The 21,426-nt window shown below is 42.1% G+C and overlaps 4 protein-coding genes across 8 annotated transcripts; 2 read left to right on the top strand and 2 right to left on the bottom strand.

The window, feature by feature from the left end:
* The first annotated feature begins 288 nt into the window (after window positions 1–288).
* Window positions 289–8,831, top strand: LOC135495623 (E3 ubiquitin-protein ligase MARCHF6-like). Its single transcript, XM_064784433.1, has 20 exons — window positions 289–442; window positions 742–838; window positions 1,121–1,194; window positions 1,331–1,474; window positions 1,812–1,884; window positions 2,094–2,250; window positions 2,672–2,944; window positions 3,190–3,274; window positions 3,475–3,533; window positions 3,915–4,139; window positions 4,329–4,532; window positions 4,688–4,839; window positions 5,156–5,339; window positions 5,535–5,705; window positions 5,842–5,911; window positions 6,195–6,376; window positions 6,689–6,823; window positions 7,010–7,232; window positions 7,401–7,536; window positions 7,777–8,831. The coding sequence occupies exons 1-20, from the start codon at window positions 421–423 to the stop codon at window positions 7,865–7,867; spliced, it is 2,757 nt and encodes a 918-aa protein (XP_064640503.1). The 5' UTR covers window positions 289–420; the 3' UTR covers window positions 7,868–8,831.
* A 2,520-nt stretch (window positions 8,832–11,351) lies between these two features.
* Window positions 11,352–16,199, top strand: LOC135495643 (Fanconi anemia core complex-associated protein 24-like). Of its 2 annotated transcripts, none has more exons than XM_064784466.1 (4): window positions 11,352–11,989; window positions 15,185–15,327; window positions 15,576–15,728; window positions 15,904–16,199. In XM_064784466.1, exons 2-4 carry the CDS (start codon window positions 15,190–15,192, stop codon window positions 16,168–16,170), a joined length of 558 nt encoding a protein of 185 aa, XP_064640536.1. In that variant the 5' UTR covers window positions 11,352–11,989; window positions 15,185–15,189; the 3' UTR covers window positions 16,171–16,199. The 2 variants fall into 2 exon arrangements, with proteins under 2 accessions (XP_064640536.1, XP_064640535.1); XM_064784465.1 differs by lacking the exon at window positions 11,352–11,989 and adding an exon at window positions 14,734–14,858.
* Window positions 12,071–14,613, bottom strand: LOC135495642 (M-phase phosphoprotein 6-like). Its single transcript, XM_064784464.1, has 5 exons — window positions 14,462–14,613; window positions 13,815–13,927; window positions 13,478–13,568; window positions 13,163–13,257; window positions 12,071–12,694 (listed from the first exon to the last, which is right to left on the bottom strand). The coding sequence occupies exons 1-5, from the start codon at window positions 14,522–14,524 to the stop codon at window positions 12,193–12,195; spliced, it is 864 nt and encodes a 287-aa protein (XP_064640534.1). The 5' UTR covers window positions 14,525–14,613; the 3' UTR covers window positions 12,071–12,192.
* Window positions 16,200–16,601: 402 nt separating the features above from the next.
* Window positions 16,602–21,120, bottom strand: LOC135495539 (solute carrier family 66 member 2-like). Of its 4 annotated transcripts, none has more exons than XM_064784308.1 (6): window positions 21,041–21,120; window positions 20,515–20,827; window positions 20,180–20,316; window positions 19,733–19,834; window positions 18,379–18,595; window positions 16,602–18,073 (listed from the first exon to the last, which is right to left on the bottom strand). In XM_064784308.1, exons 2-6 carry the CDS (start codon window positions 20,733–20,735, stop codon window positions 17,902–17,904), a joined length of 849 nt encoding a protein of 282 aa, XP_064640378.1. In that variant the 5' UTR covers window positions 20,736–20,827; window positions 21,041–21,120; the 3' UTR covers window positions 16,602–17,901. The 4 variants fall into 4 exon arrangements, with proteins under 4 accessions (XP_064640378.1, XP_064640376.1, XP_064640377.1 ...); XM_064784306.1 differs by having other exon boundaries at window positions 21,027–21,115; XM_064784307.1 differs by having other exon boundaries at window positions 21,023–21,097.
* Between the last annotated feature and the right edge of the window lie 306 nt (window positions 21,121–21,426).

The raw sequence follows: 21,426 nt of genomic DNA, 5'->3' as shown, positions 1-21,426 counted from the left end.
GACCGGAAAAGACCGAATGCTTCCGACTAAGTTGGCAAAAAATGTAAAGTTTTGTTCTCAAAGCTTGCACTTCTAATTGTTTAATGTAAATTTTGTTAACAATGAGTAAATCTTGATTTAAAGGAACTGATATCTCGTTCAAAAAGAGCCAAACAATGCAAAAAATGTTGCGTTGCGGAACTTTATTTTCTAGTCGCGAAAAATCGCAGCTGTATTCATACACCCAGAAGCGTCTAAGCAGGGTTTGTCAATCTCAGAGTGCGTAGGAGAGTGGAGTAGTGTATGATATAGTCGTATATAGGCTACGTGTGATGAATTTCTGTTCAAAAGGACAGCATTTTATGCGTTTGCAGGCGTCCTATGGCGTCCAAGTCCTATAGTGTGGATAAAATGAACATCACAGTGCTCTAGACGAGGAAGATGATGGAAGCAGATCCATCAGGTACTGAAGCAAAACAAATTCCAAAATCATGAAGAAATGTCCCAGCCGGCCTCCTCGTACACAGTCACTCACTGTATCTTGTGGTGTGGGTCTATCATGCATGTACACACAGCACCTTCATCATTATCATGGAGGGTATATCTAGACAATAGCCCTTTTCGTCAAAGTCGCCAACAATACTGGTGACATTGAAGGGCCGACATTGAACAACCAGGCCCACGACTACCATACAGGCCCAGGACTACCATGTCCATAGGCCTACATGTTTGTTCTAAATATATTTTATTGTTTGATTTCAGATATTTGCCGGGTGTGCAGATCGGAGGGTACATCTGATCGGCCCCTATTCCATCCATGTGTTTGCACTGGCAGTATCAAATTCATACACCAGGAATGGTAAGATATGTGACTTCACATGAATTGAAATGTTCTACGCTTTCCAAAGACATTTAAAGAAAAGTGGTTTTCCGATGATTTATAAATTTCAAAATATGTGGCATCAATCAGTGTTGTTAGTCTGTATAACTGGTAGCAAGAGTAAAAATGGACTAGTCTTGTAGGTATAGGTTTAAGGGTGTAGTCAAATCAATAATTAACTGAATAGATCCATGTGTCATGCATATCTTACATGATGTGAGTCGAGAAGGAAAATCTATCCAACAATTTCTCTCTTTTCAGTCTTGTCCAATGGCTGAAGTACAGTCGGAAAGAATACTGTGAATTATGCAAACACAGGTTTGCATTTACGCCTAGTAAGTAGAAGTGTTGCCTTTGATGTGCATCTAAATCCAAACATTTGAAGGGGAGAAGGAGTTAAAGCAATTGTCACAAATTTATTCACAAACCATCGATTATGTACTTTTTTATCCCCTACCTCTTAATTTCCAGTTTATTCGCCTGATATGCCCAAACGTCTGCCCATCAAGGATATTGTCAGTGGGTTATTGGCAAGCGTTGGCAAAGCAGTTCGCTACTGGTTCCATTATACTTTGGTAGCCATTGCTTGGTTGGGCATTGTACCGCTGACGGCATGTAAGTAGACTTCAGCAGAAACAACATCTGTCACTTTCATAAATAGATCTATTATTGTAAGCTTAGGTGAAGACTTTGTTAAAACTGTGGTCAACACGTATGACCTGGCACTAGCAAGGGTCTGGGAACCTCCAAGACAATGTTACAATCATAAATTTGACTGTGGTTGACAATAATGGCAAGATTCTTTGTAAAATGCAACTCATGTCCCAGAGACTTCTCATCGGATGTTGAGACTTAAGATTTTTGAGAATTTCTATGTCAGTTTTAGGCATTTTTGAATCCTCTGTTGGTTACTTTGTATTGACCTATCTGTTTTCACCTTTACTTATTTCAGGTCGGATTTATCGCAGTTTGTTCACCGGTTCTGTGAGTTCTCTGCTCACCCTCCCACTGGATATGCTCTCAACGTAAGTAAAAGGAACAATATTAAGATTGTTATTATGATTATCATGCAAATTGGATGGCTTTGTAGTGTGGCCAAATCAAGGAGATGTGATTCTCCAACTTGTTTCCACTGTGTCCAGTCCTGTGGCTTTTAATTAACTGTTAAAAATGTCCTTATGAAGAGGATATCCTGTTGAGCTCGATTTATGGTTAAACTTTCTTCCACTTGCAGAGACAACTTGCTGTCAGATTGTTTCCAAGGGTGTTTTGTGGTGACGTGCACACTCTGTGCTTTCATCAGCCTCGTGTGGTTACGGGAACAGATCCTGCATGGTGGGGGACCAGATTGGCTGGAAGATGATATCCAGCCAGTGGTTGTAAACCAACAGGTATTTTGAAATTCTTTTATAAGCTAGTCCATGTCCATGAAGTTGTGCTGATCATCTGAAAGCCTAGCTCATACTGGTCTACATATTGGGTGATATGAATAAAGAGTAGTAAATGCTTTTATCTAAAACTCCATGTACATTTACACTTGGCCTTTCTGTACAAAATTGAAGTAAAAGCATTTGCTAGCCTTTATTCATATCACCCATTGACTCTACATACTGGTTTTGACTTTACATATCATGGCTATTTGGATTTAAATGTTGCCTTGTTCTCTTCTCTCCTGTTTTCCAGTGATGCCTTGTGGTTAATTGTTGTAAATTGCAAAAGAACCTCATTCTTGTCATCTAAATGGTGTTTTTTATTGCCGTGAAAACTCTAAAAGGCTTAACCTCATCAACATTGTAATCACTTCATCTGTAGCCTAATGTTGCTGGTGGCGACAATGGTGGAGTTGCTGATAACAACGGCGGTGTTGCAGCACAAAATGGCGCAGTTGACGGACCACCAGGGCAACAGGAAGACGCCGGAGACGCAGCCGGAGCTGAAGAGAATCCTGCCGGTGGTGCGGCCGACGAAGAGGCTGGTGAAAATAACGCTGATGCAGCAAATAATGGGAACAACGCCGCTCAGGATGATAACAATTGGAATCCTATTGAATGGGATCGAGCAGCGGAGGAGCTGACATGGGAACGGGTAGGTTTGGCTTCAGTTCCTTATTCATTGGTTTCAAACCATAAATGATGTCCCTTGCACCCTCAATCACCTGTCTGTGAGAAGTTTTTATTTGAGTTGTAAACAGTGCCAGTATACCAGAGGAAAATGCCTCTCGCTTTCTTATTGAATACCTTGACATGGTCTTTGGAGCAGAGCAGTGATGTACATCACCATCTTTCAGTTGAACTTCGCTCATCTTCTCTCATTGGTCCTTCTTGTTCCAGCTCCTTGGTCTAGATGGTTCTCTTGTGTTCCTGGAACATGTGTTTTGGGTTGTGTCATTGAATACACTCTTCATCCTAGTATTTGGTAAGTCAACATTCACCTTGAAACCTGTTCAGCCAATTATTCTTGCAGTGAATTTTACCAGTTGATGAGACACGCCTTCTCGTTTGGCCGCAATTTGAGTATTGTCAGTGAATCATCAAGGCTGATGGTTGTCTTGCAGTTGTCAATTCAGGCTTCTGATAGCCATTGTTACTTATAAAACCTATCCATGTTTCTTTCAGCATTTTGTCCGTATCACATCGGTCATTTCCTGATTGCCGGTTTAAAGTTGGATGAACTGGTAAGTATTCTTTCCAGTGAAATCTTTTCAATTGGTTACTGTCTCCTTAAAATCTGCTTGGTCAAGTTAAGAAGATTCCAATACATCTCATCGAGAGTGGTACTCTCATCTGGAGTGGTAATCTCATCTGGAGTGGTACTCTCATCTAGAGTGGTACTCTCATCTAGAGTGGTACTCTCATCTTGACTTCCACTGTGTCTCAGTTACTACAGCGGTGACCGAGGCTGAGATAGTGGTAGCGATGTGAACCAAAAGATGGCAGGTGTACTGGATACTATCAAATACCAAGCTCTGATGGTTTGAATAGTGGCAGATAAACCATAGTGAAAGCTGAACCATTAGTTTAGAGAAAAAATCTTTCAGATTTATTTTTGATTTCAGATTTCTGCGAGCCAGTTTGAAGGTGCTGTGACAACTCTGATTGGCTACGGGGTATTTGCAGTGTCATTGATAGTGCTACACGGTCTCGCACGCCTGGCGAGGTTCCCCAAGTCGCGGCGGATCCTTGGACTTTGTTACGTTGTTGTGAAAGTCTCACTCCTGGTCGTTGTCGAGATAGGCATCTTTCCTCTCATCTGTGGTTGGTGGCTTGATATATGCTCACTGGTAAGAAAGGAAACTGCTGTAACCTTGCAAAACTGTTATTGGTTATGTGGACTGATGCAAAATCAAGGGGGTTCTGTTGTTAGTGGTCTCCAGTAACTAATTCACAGTTCATAGGGGAACTGGGTCTGAAATTAAAAGCAATTAAAAGCCCTGTTATTTAAATGTACTAGTATTGCATTTATTTTTCAGACAATGTTTGATGCAAGTTTGAAAGACCGAGAAACAAGTTTCAAATCAGCGCCGGGAACGTCCATGTTCATCCATTGGCTGGTCGGGATGATCTATGTGTTCTACTTTGCGTCATTCATCCTTCTACTTCGTGAGGTGCTGCGTCCAGGTGTGCTCTGGTTCCTGAGAAATCTGAATGATCCAGAGTTCCATCCAATACAGGAGGTAAGGAATGAAGTGTTCACTCAAATATGATTTTCTTGGCTGCAGTTCATATGATAAGCTTTTCTTCAAAATATCCCAAGAAATCTCCTTTTTTTTATTTGATCGTCATGGCTGTAGTCGGCTTGTGTCTTACTTGTCATCAAATTCCATTGCAGATGATCCATCAGCCGGTTGTGAGGCATGTAAGACGATTCCTCGCATCTATAGTCATATTTGGTAGCACTGTCTTGGTGATGCTCTGGTTGCCAATTCGCATCATCAAGAAGGTTATACCGGGATTCCTGCCATATAATGTGGTTTTATCCAGGTGAGTGACATATTCTTGAGGTCAAAGTAAAGAGTGAGGTTTGGAAGTAACTTTCTGCCGTGGCAGAACATCACCTTAGAAGGGGACATCAGCATCGAACTTGAAGAGAGAAGGTTTTGCAGCTGTAGGTAGTTTATCAGTATGATGATATGCAAGACGAACCTATGAGCTGCAGGCACGCTCACAGCTTGAGACTAAGCAATATGCTACTTGCTTGGCAGAGGGAGAGAACCTGAAACACAAGTGACATGTACATGTAAGCCAATGACCTTGTTTTAACTTTTACTCCAACTTTTTACCTCCGTCTCTCTTGCAGCGATGCCCCTGTGAGTGAACTCTCGTTGGAGTTACTGTTACTTCAGGTTGTTCTCCCAGCATTACTAGAGCAGGGCCACACACGGTTATGGTTGAAGGGCCTCGTCAGGGGATGGGTTGTTGTGATGGCGTTTGTTTTGCATATGCGGTCATACTTGTTGGGGGATGTAGATATAAATGAAGAGGTACGTGCTGTTTTTGTTTCTTTTCGATATCACATCTTCTCTATTGACTATTCATTGTTCGACTGAACAGTTTTGTGGAAATTTGCTCAGAGAAGTTTAGGTGAACTGTAAAACCAAATGTTACCCTTAGGCAGTACAGCAGATAGAAAAAACCTTTGCGATCTTGCAAAATTTAACTTTTCATTCAATTTCTAGGATAACATTATTCGTTATGGCAATGCACCTGAAGTGGCAGCACCAGCAGCAGCTGCTGCCCAACCTGCCCAGCAAGCTGCAGGGTTAGGAGCTGCCCATCAGGCTATGCTTCAGGGAGGAGGACCCACCGGATTCCAACCATATAAGAGACCTAGAGGTTTCTACTTTAGGGTAAGTCGGGGCTTTATAGAAAAAGAAAATAAGAAAGCAAGATGACCACTGGTTTGATACTTCAGGTTGTAATCAAAACAATTCTTCCATTTCTTGACACTTAAAGACTAATTGATTTTCCATTTTCCATTTTCAGCTATTGGTGCTGTTTGCTGTGATGTGTTTCACTTTATTCCTGTTTAGTTTAGTGCTCCTTATTTCACCTGGTAAGTTAGCAAATGAAAAACATGTGACTATTCAAACCCCTACATTGTCAACGTTTGACATTATTGGTTAAGCCTTTTGTGTTCAGCAAACCAGATCACATCACATGCAGCCAGGTGACTCATTGAAGATTATGTTTCACTCATACCTTCTGTTATCTCTGTGATGGACGTCCGCAAGAAGTCCAAATGACAATACATCATTGTAATTTCTCAGCACAGTTTTACACAAGTGTTTCAGGTGACGCATTTTAAACTGACTTTTGAGTTTCCTGTCTATTTTCAGTATTTATTGGCAGAAAATTGATGTCGTTGCGCATGGGTGATGCTAAAATCCATGAACTGTACACGTCTGCGTGTGGTCTGTATGTGTGTTGGTTGGGGATGAGGGTATGTAATGTCATGACTCACTGGATACCCCAGGGCTGGGGTGCAATACTACACAAGCTACAAGAGTGGGTCGTCATGGTAAGATGCTTACTTAACTTGTCTCAATCTTATTTCTGAATACCCAATGTTGATGCGCGATTTTTATAGGCCCTTGCCAGTCATATCATAAATTCGACTGAAACAAATTTTGGTTATCAGAATAAAAGAAATGGGCGAAGACTTTGTTTTTAAAAATGCGTTATTGTCTTGAATGAAACATTGAAACAAGAAAAGGTTTAGAGCATTTGACAGTACAACTTGATTGAGACAAAGTCACTCCAACCTGGTGTTATTTGAGTTGGCCCAAGCACCGGTTACCATGATAATGTATGTACATGTATTTCCTTTCAGGTGATAAAAGCTGTATTGATAGGGAGTATCCTGATTGGTTTGGTTCCGTTGTTACTGGGCCTGTTGTTTGAACTCGTGATTGTTGTGCCGCTGAGAGTACCGCTCGATCAGTCGCCCGTCTTCTTCCCTTGGCAGGTGAGTTGGTCATGAACAATCAAAAAACCAACAAGGTCATTAGGTACAGTTTTGGAAAACTCCATTAAAGCAACATCTTACTCAAAACCTAGTGGCAATTGAACAGATTCTTTGGCTAAATACTTCGGTTAACAGTCTTCATGTGACATTAATTTGCCTCTAAATAGCTTCCGCTTTCTTCTCCAGAACTGGGCTCTCGGTGTACTCCACGCAAAAATAATCTGTGCCGTGACCATGATGGGCCCACAATGGTGGCTGAAGAGAGCAACAGAAGAGGTTTACAATAACGGTCTCCGTAACCTGAATCTAACGTTCATCATGACCCATCTCTGTTTGCCGATTGTGGGAGCTCTCGGAATGGCTTTAGCTGTGCCATACGTCATTGGAAAAACTATCATCCCCGCTTTTGGTGAGTCAAAATCATTCATCATCAATCACACTCAATAAATCTGCTACTATTTTAAGGCTTTGGTATATGGTCCAGATTGCTTAACACTCCAAACCTTGTCACAGAAATGTCAGCCTTCTCTTTCTGATGATGTTCTTTATGATATTTTGATGTTTCTTTTCTTCCCAGGTGTGGATGAAGAACTGCAAATGATGGTGCTGCGTCGTATATATCCTTTCCTGTTAACGGTCCTGGTGCTCGTGGGCATTTGTGTATTTCAGGCGCGGCAATTCAAACGCTTGTATGAGCATATCAAGAATGACAAGTAAGTTCTAACTTTTTTCATCATGCTTTCGGCTCGTCTGTTTATTATCTTCTCCTGTACCACGAAAATGTAGCCAGCTGTATTTGCTTTGGAATAATTGAAGTTCATATGATGTTGGAGGGGGAGTTGCAGCTTGGATTTTGACGCCCTCAACATAGACTTGAGCTAAGTTGTATGTATTGCAAATGGGAGCGTATTTCTTGTGTCTTGATCTTACAAGAGATCTTATCATCATTTCAGGTATCTGGTCGGCCAGCGTTTAGTCAACTACCAAAGGAACCGACAGCAACAGCAAGCGTCTGCTAGAAGTCAGACCTCTGACACTCAATGAATGTTTGATTTTTGAACATGTGACATCAGCAGGCCATGTGAAATCGCATGTGTCGCATTTCACCATTGAAACTCCATACATTAAACTACTTTTCTCGTGCACAGCATGGAAACGATATAAAGTTGTAGTGGGGCACATTACATGTATTGTTGGTCACACGGGGAAGTGGGACTCTGCATCTTTTAGATTTTGAGCTGAGCCTTGCCATTATTTGGTGGAAGGTGCGAAAGTATTAACACACTGCACTGTAACTTTGTGTATTTAGTAGAAAGGGCTACATGGCCCCCCTTATTTTAGGGGCTGGTGAATTTAGTATTTCATTGTTTATGTCATCTATAGCACGTGGCTTGTAGTCAGTGTTCTGGTCTAATCAGTAGACCTTCTGTCTCAGACGCTGATTGTGGAGTATGCCTCCTACTCCACTCTGAGCGATATGACAGATCGTTTCTCGATGTTTGGTTCGATGGAGAAGTTCAGGTTGTGAATCCTGCAGAGATCATGAATGTTGATGGAGTAAGTCTGTCGTGATTGAAATGTGTCTAGTAAACGGCGAGGTATTTGGGGAATATATATGTTTTAAGTGGATACCACTGTTCCTCCCAAGTACAGATACTCGGTAACAACAGGTACACCTAGTCATGTTTGCGTTGGCTGTCAATAATTCCCGGACTTCTCCTTTGTGAAATTTTGTAAATACATCGACTAGACTATTCAGCAAATGCCTCCCCTAGGCCCTCCCCAAGACAATGCTGAAATGTTGTAAAAGACAGGAGACCTAATTCTTCAAATGTTGATCTGTCTGCTCTGAATAGTCTGGTATGTCCACTGTATGACGTACATGTACACGATGGATGGTGTAATTATTTCAATTATGTAAATATGGTGTGACCCGCCTGCCTGGCAGTATATGTTGTATTTGTGATCTTTAAATAAAATTCACTTGTTGCAAGCGGAATATGCTGTCATTTTCTCATGATAAGTATCATAGTCAGGGCTTTTTATTTTGGATGAACGGAGGTGATCATCGTATCAAATCTGAGATAAGATGGCCAGGTGCTGGAGTGACTGAGACTGCCTTGCACAGTGACTGGCTGGTGTAGCAGAAGGAAGAGGCCCCTCTGTTGGTGTAGCAGGAGGAAAAAGTCCACTGTCTTTCACAACCTACATGGTCCCCTGTGCATGGTGTAGCAGAAGGAATAGGCCCCTGTGTTGGTGTAGCAGGAGGAAAAGTCCCCTGTCTTTCACAACTTTCATCAAATGGTCCCCTGGAATAGTCCCTGGTCTTCACAACCGGTGGCTGGTGAAGCAGGGGGAAAAGTCCCCTGCCTTTCACAACCTACATCACATGGTCCCTTGTAATAGTCCCTGGTCTTTCACAACCAGTGGCTGGCGAAACAGGGGGAAAAGTCCCCTGTCTTTCACAACCTACATCACATGGTCCCTTGTAATAGTCCGTGGCCTTCACAACCGGTGGCTGGTGAAGCAGGGGGAAAAGTCCCCTGCCTTTCACAACCTACATCACATGGTCCCTTGTAATAGTCCCTGGTCTTTCACAACCGGTGGCTGGCGAAACAGGGGGAAAAGTCCCCTGGGTTTCACAACCTACATCACATGGTCCCTTCTAATAGTCCCTGGTCTTTCACAACCAGTGGCTGGCGAAGCAGGAGGAATAGTCCCCTGTCTTTTATATACAACCTGCATAGTCCTGTGTCTTTAATCCTGAGTCATGTGTCCCTCACAACCTATAACAACAGGGTCCATACAGCTGGTGAAGCAGGTGGTATAGTCCCAGGTTTTTCATAACCGATGGCTGGTGTAGCAGGAGAATGTAGTCCCCTGTCCACCTATTCCTTCACACGAGCTAGCGGTTGTGAAAGACCGTCCTGTGGACTATACATGTAACTCCTGCTTCAGCCACAAACTGTCAGAGACAGGCCTGGGAGACAGGGAACCAAGTAGTGAACGAAAGACAGGAGACTTAAATCTTCCTGCTACACGAGCCAGTGGCTGTGAAAGACCATCGGCTAATAGCTCCCTGCTTCAGGTTGGAAAGACGGGACCATATGCAGGATGTGAGAGACAGGGGGCTATTCTTCCTGCTTTTCTTGGCTCATGTTGTGGAAGACAGGGCCAACTCATTTTGCTACACCATCCATCGGTTGTGAAAGCCAAGGACTATACACCCGGCTTTACCATCTGCAGGATGTTAGAGACAGGGACGAAGCTGCCAAAGAATAAGAGGGATATATTACTCCTACTACACCAGCTGCAAGTCGTGAAACGCGGGGAATCAAGTTGTAAAAGAAAGAGGACTATTCCTCCTGTTACACCAGTCACGAGATGTAAAAGACTGGGACCCATACTTACTTCTTCACCAGCCAGCGGTTGTGAAAGACCGGCGTCGCGTGGACTATACTTCCTGCATCAGCTTGAGGCTGTTAGAGACTATTAGGTGCCGGAGGTTGTGAAAGACAAGGGACGAAGTTGTAAAAGACAGGGGCCATTCATGTTTAGTTTGACAACGACAGGTTGTGAAACATCAGGTAGACTAGCCGCAAGTTCTGAAAGACACAGGACTGTACATCCCTGCTTCTCTGCAGACACTATATCAGGTTTTGGGAGACAGGAGACCGGGCCTGAGAAAAACTGGCGACTCTTGTTACACCAGTTGTGAAAGACAGGAGACTGTATACACCTCCTGCGACACCAGCTAGCAGCCGAGGAAAAACCATAAACGGCACGGTAGCTCGAGCTATTTCACCATCCACATGATGTGATAGACGGAGAGCAATGCTGTAAAATACGGGGACTAATCTTCCTGATACGCCGACCTCAAGCTCTGAAATACGGGGACCAAGTTGTAAAGGACAATGGCTCATGTTCTGAAAGACGCTGGACTATTCCTCCTCATATATACCAGTCGCAAGTTGAGAAAGACTGGGAAATATACCTTCTGCTTCACCAGCCACACGTCCTGAGAAGACAGGGGACCAAGTTGTACACGACCTGAGACAATACCCCCTGCTTCACAAGCCAGCGTGGTTGTGAGTGACCAACTCGTGAACTGTCAATACCTCCGACTTCAGCCACGGGCTGGTAGAGACGGGAGACCAAGTTGAATTGTGAAAGACAGGCGACTTTTCCTCCGTATACGCCAGTCACAAGTTCTGAAAAGCAGGAGACAATTCCTCCTACTTCCGAAGCCAACGGCTTCAGTTACAGGTTGCTAGAGACAGGGAACCCAGTGGCAAAATACAGGGCACTTTATTCCTCCTGCTACACACACGGTTCTCTGTAGCGGTAGTGGTGAAGTCTACTGTTTCTCACAAGTCATCCACTGTATCTTACAACTTATGACTGGTGTATTAGGAAGAATTGTCCCCAGTGTATTTTTCAACTTGGTTGGTGTATCAGGAAGAATTGTCGCCTGTCTTTCACAACCTGAGACTGGTGTAACAGGAGGTATAGTCTTTCACAACCTGCATGGTCCCCAGTCTTAAATTGGTCCCCTGTCTCTCACAACCCATAAAGGTAGGGTGCCTATATCTTGTGAAGCAGGAGCCAATGCCTACGGTTTTTCACAGCCGCTTGCTGGTGTAGCAGGTTGATGGACCAGTGCATCTATCTTTAACACCTTGCGGCTGGTGTAGCAGGAGGAATTACGTCACCTGTCTTTCTAAACTTGGTTCCCCCGTCTCTAAAGCCCGTGGCTGAAGCAGGAGGCATATATAGTGCACGGGACGGTCTTTCACAACCGCTGCTCTTCTGTCTTACATGTACAACTTGTGACTGGTGTATCAGGAAGAATTGTCCCGTCTTTTTCAACTTGGTTGGTGTATCAGGAAGAATTGTCGCCTGTCCTTCACAACCTGCGACTGGTGTAACGGGAGAAATAGTCCCCCGTCTTTTTAAGTGTACAACTTGTGACTGGTGTATCAGGAAGATTTGTCCCCTTTACAACCGATCGACTGGTGTAACAGGAGGAATAGTCCTGTTTCAGAACTTGTGACTGGTTTACCAAGAGGAATAGCGACCCGTCTCTCTATAAGCTGTAGTGGCTGGTGAAGCAGGTGGTATAGTCTTAGGCTCTACTCCACCAGTCCTGAACGTAGCCTCCAGTAGGTGAGAACCTGGTGGTTTTACTCGACAATTTTTGTAGCTTTATGCACTTGGAACGAGTGTTATAACAAATCAAGCCAGTCATAGTGAAATTCCATTTATTCATTTAGATGATAAATTAAACGCAATTTCACGAGCATGCACAATAACAATACTGAAATTTGATTGAGATATGCATTTAAAGGTATTAATAATTTATCAATGTCTCAATCCTGTGGTTTGATAAATTTGCGTCTCCGTCGTCTCCGTCTCATTTCACCGACAGTGTCCTCTTCGTCACTGTCCATCACCGGACCAGAATGACGTTTCTCGGCGACAATTTTTTCTTGCCGAGGTTGAGGATTATAAACACTGGTAGATGGTGTCATCAAAGCTTCACCAGGTGTCGGAATGGAAGGATTCACACCTCGATCAGGAACCAACTTCCTACCAGCACCCGGAGGTATTTTCTTCAACAATTTCCTTGAACCCTTTTGCTGTGGTATATTGTTATTAGTTTTGTTTGAAGTACTAGCATTATCAGAGTTATGTTTTTCGTCCTCTCTTCTGTTACAGTTCTCAGAATGACCACTGTCTGTTTTATGCTGCTTTGGTTCTGAATGCATTGGTTCAACTTCATCTTCATCATCATCGCTATCACTTTGCATTTCAGCACGCTGTCTTTTTGTCGCAAATTTCTTCCCCATATTTGATACTAACCATTTGTACCTAAAGAAAGACACAGAATCACGAGTTACCATGGAATTACACTTGATAACAGAACTATCTCAATAAGGTGGTCTTATCCCAGCATACTGGTTGTGACTTTGTCCTCCAAGACCATTTTGGGACGAATGGTAATTATTATCAATCACACCACCAAATCTCTCCCCGCGAAACACTGTCTGTATGAGGATATTATCTCTGTGTGTCCTTCACAACAGGGTCGACTGTTCAAATGGTATTTTGGTATTTTGACCAAGCAAAAGTCACAGCATGCAGTCAATGCCAATACTACTTGACTGGTGAATTACCTCATTCGGACCAAAGGAAAAAAAATTTTTTGAGGTAAACCAGGTATAAAGGCAGAGACTAGATCGGGACAATCTGACCTCAACCAAAAATAGTGAAATACTGAAAGATGAGATCTCAAGCTTGCACCTGACATCAATTTTTCTATCAAATGGCTCATCTCACCTTTCACTCATTTCCTCATCATCGACGCCCACCTCTTTCTCACGGCGTTCTGCTTCATCAAGTTCCATTGATCCATTCACACTCTGCATGATGCGCTGAAATCATCAAAACATAATTGATTCCTTGTTTTGCAAGGGAATTTTCATTTTGCAAGGGAAGTTTTAAAGTTGCATTGTGCTGGAACTGAAGACTGCAGATGTGATTTGTTTTCATGATTCCTGTGGTGTGCCATCATTGCCATGTCTTGCCGAGTTCCCGGTGAACATAGTCCTGCCTGTTTTTTTACTCTCGCAACCTATCAGGAGGCGTTCTTACCTCAATTTCTGGATTGAAACCTTTAAAAGACATCCGTCCATATTGTAGATTCTGTAGAACATTATAACTTGGTTCGAAGATAAAATTGTCCCTGCAAAGGAAGAATTAATCATGTTAGTTAATTGAGAATTTACCAAGTATGACCTACTGCCTACTGGCAGACTGAACTAGGATATCAGCACTATCTCCATGAGAGATGTGACAATCATGATTTTGTGAATTTTAAAACTCATAATGATTTGGTATGTTACCATTTCCTTCACCCACTGATCCGAGGCACAGGACAGAGAAACTGACAGTAACCAGCTAGAAACACATCCAGCTCATCGTAACCTACTCGGCTTTAGTTAGTTCTGGAATGTCCAACTCCCAATGTTCCTCATTCTCAATTCTCCGCTTTTCGTCTTGGACTTCCTCTAATTCTGACTTCACTGCCGTCCTTTTCATGAACTAAAAACGAACGAGAGATTCATGGGCCCACAGGCAATTGACACCAGATAATGATAATAGCTTTAAAGATTTCACTCCTCCCATCCTGCTGATTATCAATCTGATGCATTGTATTCTTCGAGTTGGTTATCCATTAAAGGGGGACTATAGGCAGGAGCAGGCGTGAAATTGGCCATCTTCAGGTGACTTTTCCACAGTAACGCACAAGATCATGTTTGTTTGATTCAGCACTTGTATTGCTTGTACAAGTGTGAATAGTTTTGACATACTGTGAGATGGGAGAGGCCCCTATTGGCAACTCCGTGCAAGTTTATCTTGCCTAACTAGCTATTGTCTATAGTGTCCCTTTAAGACGGACACCAGTCTGGGAAGAATTGAACTAAGAATACCCATTTTGCAAACGGACTGAATGGCACGAAAGAGGCGGACAAAACACGGCATATCACCGTAACCTAACTGATATTTAAACGTTGGACCACTTCAACGGCTGTATTTCTATCTTAGCTAGACACCGTGCAGATCTTTTCAACTTACTTTCATGAGAAGGAGGTTTTTGGACAGCTTTTTTTTGTCACCTTTCCCTGTTGTAGTCGCCATGCTTGCTGTTGCGAAATGGGGAATGATAATGTGAGCTCTTCCAGTGAAAGACGATATCAATGTCACGTGACATGGCTATATAACCCACGAAATTTGAATACCACTTGTTACTGGTAGAACAAATCACACTTTTTAGGTACTATAAGGTTGCAGGCATCAGGCTGTTTACCAAACGTCGTTGGTACACAGTGTTTCATCAGCTCAATCAGCTCGGACTTGGATCTTCAATCAGGGATCATGGCCTCAAATTTTTCTAATCCGATTTGTGTTCCTGTTGGTCACATATTGGTGAATCCCAAGTGGAGGGGGAGTGAACTAGTGTCTTTTCTGCAAGGTAAGCAGTCTTAGGGTTGAATTGTCCGCAACGACAAATTATTGTGCTCTTTGAGGCATTGTCATTAGTACCATTGTTTCTAGAGACTGATTGTCCTTTGGATAATTCTGATCGGGCACAACAACTCAATACTTTGGGAAATTGTCATTGAGATGACCAGTGAGACTCAGAAGCCAAGTACACCTCCCTGTCAGTTGTCTGATGATTCTAACATCATCACCTGAGAATATACTGACCTACAAGTATAGAAGTCTGTGGTTACAACAAAACATACAAGAAAAGAAACACCCAATCTTGAGTTTGTAAAGCGTCTGAACCTATTTCAGCCAAAATGAAGATCATGTACAATGAAGACGAAGGCAGCGTTGTTGATTTCTATCCAAGTCATGACACCGGTGTTGTGATTGTGTCGGAAGCTGACCAGGTGGCTGGCAACGCTTACAAAAGAAAACTAGCAAAATTAAGAAAGGTAGGGTGTGATGAATTTTCCAAATGGTTCTGGTAAACTGCCTGAAATCAGCTTCAAATAGAATCAAATGGTTCCTTATCGATTGTCATGCACAATTCAAGGACAGAGTCACAACCAGATTTAGCAGCATATCTTAAGGACAAAGGCACAATCAAATTCTTCAAGCTCACAGATTTATGTTTGAGGTGCTGTTATCATAATATGAAGCCCGAATCAACTATCTCATTGTCATTTCGTTTAATTTTCAGACACAACCTGTCCAAGGGATTGTGATAGCAGAGAGGACAAAGACCAGTGCCCAGTATTTCAGTGGCTTACAGGACTTCACTGTTCTTGAACTTGGCCTCAAAGTGATACCTGTAGAATCGATGGTTGAGGCCGCAAATCTCATCATTCAGATAGTAGGTATAAACAATGATGAGTAGAGAAAGTTTCAGAATCATTACCATTCGTTCCCTTTTGAAGTGAACAGAAAAGCCGAGGGCCAGATATTTGATAGGCCTCATGCACCAAAGGGCACACCTTTGCTAAAAATTAGTCATCTACAATTCAGTTTGGTTCTGTACCTTTTTTCAGGCGCATGTGGAGCATAAGTCAACAGGATCCAGTCCCAATCCGTTTAGAATCAAGAGGAAAGGACCTACCATTGATTCTTCCTTGCTAGCAACAGTTCAGCTGATACCTGGACTAGGTGCAGTCAAGGCAAAATTACTTCTAGGCAAGTTTAAAAGTCTGAAGGAAATAGTTGCTGCTTCTGAAAAGGACTTATCAGAATGTGTCGGAAAATCTACTGCCGTTTCCGTCAGGTCATTTTTGCTAAAGGTGCCGGCGTCAAAGCGATGATACCGATCCCTTTGGCTCACTTGGGAATAATGACTTTGTCCTGTATCAGGTGTGAATTAGCAATGTGCTTGCAGCTGTGCTGCATGGTGCTGTAATTCCTATAAACTTAGAACCGATCCGCCAAGCATTTACTCAACATTACTACATATTTTGTAACGTTAGGGATAATAGAATCAATCATATTTTGCAGATAAAACAAAAAAAATGTAAATTCGAATTTGTCTTCCTTTGTTCTGAAATGCGACTCAAAATTTCATGGTTAAGGTAAACTTTCACCGTTACAGCATTATTCTGTGTTGACAATGTTGGTCAGGAAATTGTTGGTGGTCCCGTTAAGAGGCTCCAATGGCCTGAATTCGGATGTCCCACTGTCCATGTCTCTCACACGATAGTTTGGTTTGTGAAGCCGAAATGTATGAAAAAGGTGTCGGTTTATCATGATTGTTAATATATTTATAACTAAAATATAATCAATATATACATTGACCAATATAATACAATATATCAACAAATACATAGCGCTGTGATGCATGCACCTCTTTCCCGCAGATAAGCAATTTGAAACACCTGTCCAAAATACTTTTGCTAAAATAAGTCCCATCCCTTTGAAAGCACTTATGCTATAGGCTCATTTGCACTAGGGCAGCTGAGCAGTCCAGGACTTTTCAAGCAATACCCGTACATAAATAACATGAGAATGACTACGGACCCCTATCTGCAACAGTTACCTAGACTACATGTAGAAACTACTGTACTACCCCCTTCTATGCAGGAAGTCCATGACTATCTATTTTGGACGGCTGTGAGGAATTCACAGGACACTTCTTTTACCGAATGGATATTATGCAGCGGAATGTACAGAAAGTACAGTAACTAAGTTAGACTGCCTCGACAAGAAGGAAGGAATGAATTGAGAAGATTTACATCTTGCCGTCTATGTCTTTAGTTAATTTAGGCCAAGACAACATTGTATCAGCTGTCAAAGAGCAACAGTGCACCCAATACAACAGCACAAGTGAAGTCGAGATGGAATATTTCGCCCAAGTCAACAGAACCAGAATCACATCCAATGACACATATCCATCTTCAGTGAAGACGACATAGAGTGCTTTAAGCACTCTAAAACTTTGGTCTATGGCATCCAATGACCTGCACTATAAAACACAAAATACAACTTTTGGACCCCTAGTCATAAGTGGACAGTGCCAGGACCAAAGTTTTCTTCCTTTGTATGACTAAGGATCTGTCATAGCATGGAGAACTGGATGGAAAAACATGAGCATGCAAAGTACATCAATATCAACTCCCACATCACACAGTTGTGGCAATGCCAATGCTGGTAAATTACGAAAGTGGGTGCGCAGGTCTTAATAACTGATGATGCCAATACAATGATTTCAACCAAAAATATGCAAGTTCCAATAACAGCAATTAGCAAATGACGCTGCACAATCGGATCCCACAATCTCAGTCCTGGTCAGGTAGAAAAAAACACAGAGGATTGTTTGTGTTGAATCTAAGCGCCATAAAGGAATGATTTCGACCAATTTTATAATTGTACTTGATGACGCTTGTTGACATTAGTGGAGAATGAAAGACGGTAATCATACTAAGAAGTTATGACTTCAGGCAAAACCTGAAACCACCATTTGTTGGAAATATCTCTTTGTGTATCACTTGATGGTACTTATGACCAAACTGAGCCTATTTCTTGTGTACAATGTAGTTTTCTCAAAATATTCCATGAGGCATAAGTCCATAGTAATATACTTGGATGAATATAGAGATGTCTATGGAAACTTGTAGCATTCCGCAGATCCAGAATTGAGCGGGAGCAGCACGGATGAGGAAGTAGCAGGTCTTGAAGATATCACCACATGTCCAGAAGAAAACCATCTTTTTACTGAAATGTAAAGTTGAAGTTATTGGAACAATCTGTATGATTAGAATTGGGTTGCTGAAAGTCGTCACATCTGACATTTTGAAAAGATTACTATCTCTCTGTTCATGACCGTCACGTTTGTTGCCAAATGAAGGAAACAGAAATCTTTCCCAAACGTCAAGAATTGACAAACCCTATGTGCATAAGCTCTATATGACTAAGAACTTTCCAATGGCACCAAATCTGCCGAATTTGTTTTGTGTTTTTTAAAAATTTTCTATTCTCAAATTTTCCCCCAATACATGTTATGAAGTGAACTGACTTACCTCATACCAGCGGTTGACTTTTTAATGAAATTCCTATAAAACTGTGGAGCTCCTAACAATGCCTCAGCAAAAACTGCCAAGAAACCCAATGTCTCGATGTAAACAGTCACATTCAACATGAGATACGTCATTAATCCTACAACAGCACTGAACAGCAGCAGAAACTGAAGATAACTTGAGAAATGCGTCCATTTCCAAAAATATTTCCAATTAAAATCTGAAAAGAGACAATATGACACAAATTGTGGTGACAGATCGCCAAATACATGTATGACACTCTTTATAGAAGGAACATGGGCACTGACAAACCATGCTGCAGCCTGGAGAGATAGTAAGCTTTTGAAAACACAAGATGTGACCACTTTCACCAACCCAATTCACACCCAACACCCCTGAACTACACTGCTAAGCATGCAGAGATTGTCCTAAACTATATTAGCAATAGAAGAACCCTGAACAGAGATAAGAAGGGTAAGCACGTACATGAACAATGGAGCTGTACTGTGTGGCTGATGTTGTGAGGAAGTTATGGTTGTTACTGCCCCAGTTGGCTAATCACGCTAATATCTGGGGTTCAAGCTAGCACAGCTAGATTATTTTAGGGTGAGCAAGACGGGTAGCTAAGTTATCAAAAACATGATTCCTCTTCCAAGCTGACCATAAAAATCGCCCGCCTCGACCAAAGAACCAGTTTTTTGAAAGAACAAAATCCAAAGCAGGGCAACATGTACACAACAACATACAGGGCGGCTTAAAAGAAGAAAATCATGAACATATAATAATATAATAATGTGACGCATTTATATAGCGCTCCTCAGTAACGTAACTGTGGGATATCAAATTATTACCCCGGTCTCCACAGAAATCAATCAGGGGTTTCAAGGAGCAACCAGAAGGCGCTCACTTGAACTTGACCAGTCAGGGAACCAAGGAGTGACTCGGCCGGGAGTCGAACCCACGACCTCCTGATCATGAGGCCGACTCTCTTCCACTGCGCTACCGCTGCCCCTATATAGTACATTGTATTTAAATTATACGCGCAAAAAGGAGGATTATGCTTCCTTAAAATTGCAAAATCAATACATGTACATTGTTTCTGTGCATTGTATCAAGTTGAAATTGTTGCATATCTCGCTCACAGCCAACTTAATGACGTTATCACAACATGGCACGTTGCTCTGTGTGCTGGCAGAGGGGAAAATCTTTTCAGATTTGCTGTGGAGAATGGCAACTAATCAAGCCCTGTACAGCGTGTGCACAACGAAGAGAGAGCACTAACAGCTAGGGAACAAATTATTCCTATAAATTGCAAGCTTGGAACTGTACATGCAGCGAGGTGAAATTGTTCACATACCAAGGAAGCTCCGCGATTCTTTAGAATAGTTAACAGTATCGACACCTTCTACTGAATCATCAGCACTTAAGTTATCGTTTTTCTTATGTAGCTCCAGAGGTGCTGCACATTCCAAACAAGAAGACGAAAGTTGGATGAATACAAGTGAATTCGTAAGGAATAACAGCTTCACCCATTTCCGGAAGCAAAATTGGCCAGAATTCTCCTCAAAACAAAAACAATAGCCTTTGAATGGACTCACCGTGATTGGCAGCAAAATCTAGCTTGTCTGACAAGCCGTAACATTGAAAAGTCTCACTCAATTCTGCTTGGACATGTTTAAAAAAATCACACCCTTGTTTCCTAAAATCACAGCATGGTATGATGAAAAACAGTACGGCAACAGTCTTGGGGCATTTAATTGGATATTAATCGCCTTGATAGACCAACTCTCTAAGAAAGCCTCACCTAAAAACTTCTGAGATTTCTGTGCTATAATATCCGATTTGTTCTTGACAGTGACGCACATCTCGACCATCACCAACATCGTTAGAGTCATCACAATACTTTGCAGGAGAAGTGGAAGCTCAAAATGTTTACCAAACCTGGAACATACAAACAAATCAGAACATTGAAAGGCCTTGGTCACCCACAGGATTAATGATTGTATTAATAAACCATCAATAACCAGTTCGTCTTTCAATTTCAACTTTTTCTTCTTCAATAATACCATTATCTTCCTTCTATCAGTATAAAGTTATCATCTAGCACTATATGCAGCTCTACAAAATGAGATTACCTACCAGAAGAATATCCTGAGTATATTGGCGATCAGCAGTGTAAGACACACAAATAGGGAGAAACCCTCTGCATTTCCGCTGCCCTTGATTTCTCTGTACTGAGGTATGAAGGGCACAATACCACCAAATATCATGGCACCAGCCGCTATGGCCGCCACTAGGTCACTGAGCGTTACACCAGCAATCATCGTGAGGAGGACGTCAAACACCGACAAGAACACCATCACACTTGGAAGTATTTACGACGACCCTCGGCACGGATTCTGGGGTTGTTTGTTCGTAATGTTGTAGTTTCATGACAGGAAAACCTTGGTATCTGAAAGATAAGAAGAGAGTAGTCATGGTGATGGTCATGGACAGGATTGGACAGGATTTGTGTCTCGATGCGAGTGTGGGTGACTGTGAAAGTGAACGCCTACGTTTCTGTTCCTTCTGTCAATTTTACCCGCTATTATAACTTCTAACAATGTTCTTATTCTAGTATACAACAAACTACTTCAATATACTGTACTTGCATAGTATATCCTACCAATCATACACCTAAAAACGCCGAAATATTAATGTCAAAATCTCAAGCATTCGCATTCTTTTAACAATCTCCGATTCATCACCTCATTTCTGACTCTGCCAAAAATTGACCCTATCGCCATCTATATCTGCCACGTGTAAGTATTGCAGATCTCTTATTTGATCACATGCTACAGTCTTAGTGGGGTACTAAGATGTATCATGTGATCAAATAAGGGATCTGCAAACATGAAGACATGAACAAATGGGTTAGATATCATCAGTGTTTTACTTGGTCCCCTGGCTTTTACCAACAGGGCTAGCACAACTGTTAACAGAGAGTAAAATTTAAGAGTAACCAGTCTGAATGCTCTCTGCGTCGGAGATTGTAGTGTTGTCAAATTCCTT

This window comes from Lineus longissimus, chromosome 11 (assembly GCF_910592395.1).
Source record: "Lineus longissimus chromosome 11, tnLinLong1.2, whole genome shotgun sequence".
Classification (NCBI taxonomy): Eukaryota; Metazoa; Nemertea; class Pilidiophora; order Heteronemertea; family Lineidae; genus Lineus; species Lineus longissimus.
This window is presented reverse-complemented; position numbering and strand designations above follow the sequence as displayed.